Raw genomic sequence first — 7,381 nt, 5'->3', positions numbered from 1 at the left:
ACCAAATCAGCCAGCACCTTGACCTTGAAAGGCTCTCCAGAATAGTGAGAAAGAAATGTCATTCTACGAGTCACCCAGGCTCTGGTGTTACATTATAGCAGGGAAAGCAGACTATGATAATTATGCATTCACTCCAGAGAGGCTGTTTTAATGGGTGGATCTGATTACAGAAATATTTCTAATAAATTAAGATGTAAATAGGAACAACATGACATTCACTACTGGAGCTATCTTGTTAGTGTCTGCAACAATAGTTCATCTTCAGCCATAGCTGCATGAGCCTCCTGAGACTGGTTAAGTATGTCCCTAATGTACTTCAGGGACAAAGACTAAGCTCACCAACTTTCCTACATATAGTGGCACCCATATCTACACAACTGCCAACTGGAAAACTTCCTAGTCCTGGCTTCTCCCTGTATGTGCCTGTCAGCCATCAACCATCACTTTTCCTTCTCCTGGGAGATAGGTTTGGGCTACAGCACTTACCTCCTTCCTCCTGCTACTATATCCCCATGACTTTCAGTGACTGCCTCTTCTTCACTCTTCCTCTGATTTGGACAGTCCTGTTGGAAGCCTAAGGGCAGCTTGGGGGAAATCCTGGACACTTACCTGATCACAACAGGAATCCAGAGGTTCAGGGACAAATACCCCAAGTGTCCAGAGTACACAGAGATGAGGACTGGCTCGCATAAGTTGTGGGTGGTGCAAGTGTGAGGGGCCCCTGGGCAGGATGGTGAAGTTTCCTGAACAGGTTTTGTCCATTCCTACCTAAACGATGTGTGCCCATGATGGTGCTGACTCTGGCAGAAATGCTGAACTTCAAGGGGAGAGTGGGGAGGGCCAGTTTTGCTTCAATGAGAGATTTGTATTTGATTCTGTGTGTACTGTCTTCAGTGGGTAATTCCTCATAGGTTAGACCTTCAGTAGATTTGAAGACAAGGAAAATGCAGAGGAGGCTGTGATGTGTCCAAATTATCATCTCGCTTCTTCATTGAAATTCCTGGGGGTTTGGGGTCTATAAGGTATTATTTAGAACACAGACAAGTTTTACCCTCTCTTGTAGTTAGTCAGCACCCACATGACTAAAAAATTGTGGTGAAATGCATGTAAACCAGAGTAATACAAAACCTTAAGGAGTTACCTTCAAGGAAAAAGGAAGTATCGTAAAGGAAAAATGCCTTTCCTCTTTTTTTCTGACCCAAATGCGGATGTGATGAGCAGAGGCAGAACAATATTGGACCAAGAGGAAGGCATAAAATAATATATTGAGGGAAACAAAGTGACCAAATTGGAGGAGCATGATTTCCTAATGATTGAGGAGCCACTGTTCTAGCTTGGGACTGTCAATGTTTACATGAACAAAAAATAAATCAGATACCTTTAGTTATTCAATATTTTTTTGGAGTACTGGGATTTGAACTCAGTGTTTTGTGCTTGCTGAACCAACACTCTGCTAGTGTCTGTGTTTTTTGTGGGGGTAGGATATCCCTTTATACCTGGGACAGAACTCTGATCCCATTTGTGCTTCCTTTTGTTCCTGGGATGTCAGGCATGCACTACTCAGCCTAGCCATTGTGCTTTCCCGATAGCTGGGGTAAAAACGCACACACTACCACACCCAGCCATCGATTGACGCGTATGTAGGCATAAGAGCCTAGCCTGGCCTTGAAACAAGATTCCTGATCTCTGCCTCCCAAGTAGCTAGGCTGGAGCCTTATAACCTTGGCTTTTATTTTAGTTTTGGGGTGTAGAATTTGATACTTGAAAATTGGGATGCTGCAGATGACACCTAAATGTGATGAACTGGTAGGTCGGAAGATGGCGAAGGCACATATTGTCTCAGATAATGACAAAACATTTGACGAGACTGTCATCCACGGGATCTTGAAAAAGGGACCACATGCTGAGGCCCCAGCCACAGGCAATGGTGAGAGAGAAAAAGGTGTGAAGATGGTTCCAGGTTGCCTTTCCCAAGGTCCTATGAGAGTGAGGTGAGTCTGGGCTAGAGCCAGACAGACTGCAGACACCAAAGGAGGGCAGGGAGTGAGCCCCATTCTGCCCCAGGAACTGAGGTTTGTGGGCTGCACTCAGCTAATTAAAGTCCCGAAGTGTTGAAAATGCCAACTGTGTTTGTCCTCTAAAATGTAGCTATTAGCAGTGGCCTTGAAGAGAGAGGGAAGAGAGAAGAGAGAGGCCAGCAAGACCTTCTTGGCTGTATGTGTGAGCCAGGCAGCTCCAGGACAGGTTGAGGTCAGGTGTCTATTCAGGGGGCAGACTCCTGCTCTGAAGTCTCCTTGTCCACCCTGGGTAGCCTGTAGCAGGAATTCCCTGGCTCAAACTTCCCGCTTTCCCACCTCACAAGTGAGTTTTCAGTGGTTGTTCTTCTCCTACTCAGTGCTGTTTATAGAGCGAGGATGGGGTGGAGAACTAGTCTGTATTTATTTATTTATTGTGGTGCGAGGGATAGAACTCAGGGCCTTGAGCATGCTAGACCAGCTTATATTCTATTTTTTAAGTCATCTGAACCACCCCTCAAAATAACCCCTCCTAAAGGATTTTACTTAGCTTCTTGTATAGTTTGCTGTTCCTTTGGGGGGAAAGATGGACAGGTTCCTTGTGGGGGGAAGAAGGGCAAAGGACTGAGCTACAGCAGGGTCCACTGGTTGTTCCCTCACGTTCATTCTTTTCTCATTTCTCAAATTGTAGCTAGGCACATGGTTGTTTTGAGTAAAAATTACCCTCCCAGCAGGTATGGCCCTGTGATGAAATTCTAATCAATGGGATGGTGAACATCCAGGTGATATCCCCTGAGTAAAAGTCTTGCTTGTACCCTCTCCTTCTTTCAATTCGTAGTTGGCATATGACCATGGCCCAGCTGCCATATGAACAAAGGTTGTATTCTGAGCATGGCAGAGCGACAAGACTCTGCTGAACTACCCTGTAGCCCTACATGTTGTAGGATGAGCTGGTTCCTTGATTAAGCTACTGCTGTGATGACCATGGGATCTAATGCTGATGTGGAATTGGCCTTTCAACATCAAAGGAGAGATAGGGACTGGGGATGGTAGGCCCATGCTTCTAACCAAAGAGAACGTGAGATGGGAAGAAAAATATTCTCTTTCAATAGTTGACTGATATTTGGCGGGGGGGGGGGGGGGGGGGGGTGTGTGGAGGGGAAAGCAAGCAAGCAAAATAAGAAAGGAAGCAGAAACCAAACATTCAGAAGAATAAAAATGTCAACAGACAATGAGAGTATTGCATAGCTTGAATGTTTTTATATTGATAAAATTATTTCTCCAGTAGTCACTGCAAGAACAGGTCAGAATGAAAAACATTCCCATATTTACAGAAAAAAAAGTATTGCTCATTAATTAAGATACTTTTCAAAACAATATGGCTTAATACAATCCTTTGGTTGCTCCGAATGGAACAGGAGCTATCAAGATGGCAAGACAGTTGGCATGAGACCCCATGAGTTTGGCTCCCTGGGTAAAAGTCCACCACGTAGGCTCTCCCTAGGATGACAGGCAAGAAGCAGTAGGTGGAAAGCCTTGTCTTTCTTTTCAATAGAACACAGTTTGAGGGGCAAGCTCTCAGGGACAAGTTACGACAGTGAGATTCGTTGCTCTATGGTAGCTATCTAAATTTGTTTAAGAATTCATTTGACTTCTCTAGAATATGAAGCCCAGATGAAAAATCTTGATCTTTTCTAGTCCAGCTCAACTGTCCCCTTCTACATAAAAGGAAGCTGAGTGTAACCGCTTTTGCTTAGGTCCAGGCCTGGACTGAGTCTTGCCTCTACAATTGTCTCCCATTGATGCTGCCTCTGTATTGCCTCTCTTACTCCAAGTGATCATTTCTGTGTAACAAAAACATACGTCAACCAGGAGCATAAGGACATTTACCCTAAAATTTATACTCTACATAAATGACCGTGGCAGGAAATTAATCATTGGTGTGACTTTGGGTTCCAGCATCCTTACCTCACCACACACAACCAAACTGAGTAGAATTGTTTTCTCTAGAAAGTCAAAACACCGCATGGAGGTTCTAGAGAGCGACACCAGCAGGGAGTCGATCCTGATTAAGCCAGCACATTGACGTGTCTAATTAGATCTTCTAGAAAGCGCCAGAATGTAGGATGTTAATGGCTTCTCCATTCATATCTAGCCAAATTTCCCAGACAAAATATTTACCCTGCTTTGACTGCAGTTCTTCACTTAGGATGAATAAAGACTTCTTAAGAGAAATTGCTGAAGTGCAAGAAATGGTAACCAGCAGTTCTTGAGCTATGCATTTTAAATGGTCACATCTACAGTATTTACTTGTGTATTCTGTAAAAATTTTGCTCCTTTAGGTAATTTTCTTGTTTTGTCCTTTTCCAATATTTCATCTTTCTTTCTTGGCAACATGTGCTGGGCTGGAAACTGCTGGCCCACACAGTGGCAGAATAAGGCTGGCGGCAACCTTTTCAAAGCTTTTTAGAAAATGTATGTAACCATAATAGCAGTGTTTTCACAGCCACATGAAAGTGTTTTGTTTTTAAAAATAATAAAACACCCATCTCCAAGGATACTTAAGACTTTTCAAGCATTTTTGCACTCAGGGTGCTGATGTACTTTTACCGAATGGCAATGATCTGCTAAATATCCTGGTGGTATTCAAATGTAGCCAGCTTCTCCTCCTTCTTTTGGCGCTTGACGAGGAATGTTTCTGAGTCCAGATTGAGCAAAGCTACACTGGTATCCTTTATGTTCCTGCTCATGCGTTCTAGAAGAAAATTGCTCTCCTATAAAAACCTGACGAGATTCTCCTTCTGTTTGATGTGTTGGGGGCAGGGGGATCTTTGAGCAATCAACGTTTCCAGGTTACCCATCCCTAGTAGGGTCAAGCTGATATTCCAGTGATTGAAATTCATATGCATGAACTGATTCAGTTCTCATGTCTGACCCTAAGTCCTATTATTGTTTCTCTTATTTTACAGATGAGGAAAACAGAGGAAGCAAGAGCTACAGCTCCTTGGTGCCTGTTTGAGAGCTAGTTAGTATTAAGTGGAATCAGGAACCAATTTCTCAGCTTTTATCCCAACTTTCCAGAAATTTCTTATAGAGTATGGGGTTAAGGGCAATGGGTATTACCTCCTTCCCACTCATGCCATTTAGTAGTAAAATATGCATGGGGAAGAGACGGGAAGTTTAGAGTAGAAGTGCAGGGTCCGGATGGGATCTGGTGGCTCACACCTATAATCCTAGCTACTCAGGAGGCTGAGATCTGAAGACCAAGGTTTGAAGCCAGCCTAGGCAGGAAAGTCCATGAGCCTCTTATCTTCAGTTAACAACCCCAAAAGCAGTACAGCACTTTAATTCAAGCCCTAGGACCAACACACACACACACACGCACGCACGCACGCACGCACGCACGCACGCACACACACACACACACACACACGGAAAAAGAAAAAAATGCTGGGTCTGCAAATAAAGAACTTTTAGAAACCTTGCCCCCTCTAGATAGGTCTGTATCTACCTCAAACCGGAAATTATTTAAATTGGTCCAGTGTCTGCTAAATACCAAGATATTTCATTATGTGCACTATAATATGCACACATCCCTTTTCTATAAATATCATTAAGAAACTGGCTGAGCTTCCTCTTCTGGATACACAAAAAATGCTATTTAAAAATGCCACATTGAAATGCTTATGTAATTTATTTTCTTTAAATAATAATTTGCTACAATCCTGTCACAAATTAAAAAAAATCAACACAGTATTCACAAAGGCAGAATTCCTTAGGACAATCATGGGGTAACTGAGAATAAATTAACATCAAATTGTGTGTATATTCAGATAGTCTGATCTTCTTCTTTGAAATGAAATGGAGACCATTGTAACTGAGGGTGAATGCACACATTTGTTCTTCTATACAGAGACTCATTCTTTATATAAACTCAACAGTAATTTGAATCGAGTTAGGAATCCTGAGAACACTTACCCGAGGGAGGGTGCATGCACACACATGCACACCCACCCGCAGGGTACTCGGGAGGAGCAGAGTTTTCCGTGGTCAGTGACTCCTATGTCTTTTCTCAGAAGGGCCAAAGATTTGGAATAGTTAGATGCTATCATTACCCCCCCCCCCTGGAAAATTGTCTCATTGAAGTAGCAGCAAATCCATGTCGTAGATTCAGTAGTCAGCGTGTCCAGTACTGGCATCTGAGTAGACAGGGAGAGGCTGAGAGGCTGGCAGAGGCAAGAGACACACCTGGCTTCTGGCTTCTTCCATTAAGACAAAGGCTCACATGGAGCCTGCTTAGTCTTGGCTGAAAGTCACCTGAATACCCATTATCAATCTGGTTCAGGCACTGGGTGTGAACCTGAAATGGTGGGGAGGGGCAGAGCAAGGAAAGGGGAAAGCGGGGGTGTCTTAGGGATGATTCTCCAGAATCTGGGAGAAGACAGAGAGATGAGGCGAGGGAAGGAGGGCAGCACATGTACTGCTTTTGTCCTTAGCCCGAAGCCCCTGCGCCCTCCGTGTGGACATTCATCAGGGGTCCCTGGCATCAGCAGGCAGTGGGTTGAATACCAACTGCTCCAGTCCTGCCCAAGAGGCCTAGGAAGCTCAGCCCCGAGTCCTACGCATATCAACACACAAAACACCCAAGCAACCCTAAGAACCACACTACTGGTGGTTTCTGGGGGTCAACAGTCCTGCTGGTGTCCCCTCTCAGCTGCTTAGGAGGGCTGACAGGGCACGATAATGTCTAGGGAGGAAGGCATTTGGACAGGCACCAAAACCGAGATCCCTTTGGCTTATTTCTCTCTGGCCTAAAGGAAGCCATAGCTGCATGCATATCTACACCAGTTCCTATGTACAGGATACCTCTTCTTTAGAAAGTTAAAGTGCCTGGGTTCAAATGTATTCATCCCTTTCCCACAGCAACCAGTTCCTCTTGAGGCCTCTGGAGGAAAGTGTGTCCCCCTGGGGAATGAGGAATGAACGCTTCACAGTTGTCCTAACTGGGATCCAGCCTCTGGACTAAGCCTTCTTCATACACTCGAAGGATTGCTTCACACACAAACTTGTACTGGCTCTGGAAAAGAAGAAACAGGTCAAGTCCAGGATCTTCGGGAATGATGCATCCCGCTGTGTACTCAGGCGTCTTTGCATCGTTCTTGATGACTTGCTAAGAGCCTGGGCCATGGGTTGGGGCAGAGTGGGGTGAACTCAAGTCCTGCCTGATAAGTGAGGAGCTAGTTACTCCAGTGAAGCTCATCAAAATCCTCCTGTTGTGACTTGGAATACTTATGTATGCACAGGGTAAAGTGCAGACACAGGTGGGCTGGGCTCTGGGTGTGGGGTAAGGAGTCTGGATTTTGTCT

General features: G+C 44.6%; 1 protein-coding gene across 1 annotated transcript in view; it reads right to left on the bottom strand.

Moving 5' to 3' along the window:
• Positions 1–5,505: 5,505 nt before the first annotated feature.
• Positions 5,506–7,381, bottom strand: part of Ptpn3 (protein tyrosine phosphatase, non-receptor type 3) — a 75,736-nt gene continuing 73,860 nt past the window's right edge. The window contains exon 25 of the mRNA XM_013023348.1: positions 5,506–7,092. Coding sequence (XP_012878802.1) covers positions 7,015–7,092 — 78 coding nt within the window. The 3' untranslated portion in view covers positions 5,506–7,014. The remainder of the gene's footprint in view (positions 7,093–7,381) is intronic.

This window comes from Dipodomys ordii, unplaced genomic scaffold (assembly GCF_000151885.1).
Source record: "Dipodomys ordii isolate 6190 unplaced genomic scaffold, Dord_2.0 Scaffold67, whole genome shotgun sequence".
In the NCBI taxonomy this organism is placed as follows: domain Eukaryota; kingdom Metazoa; phylum Chordata; class Mammalia; order Rodentia; family Heteromyidae; genus Dipodomys; species Dipodomys ordii.
This window is presented reverse-complemented; position numbering and strand designations above follow the sequence as displayed.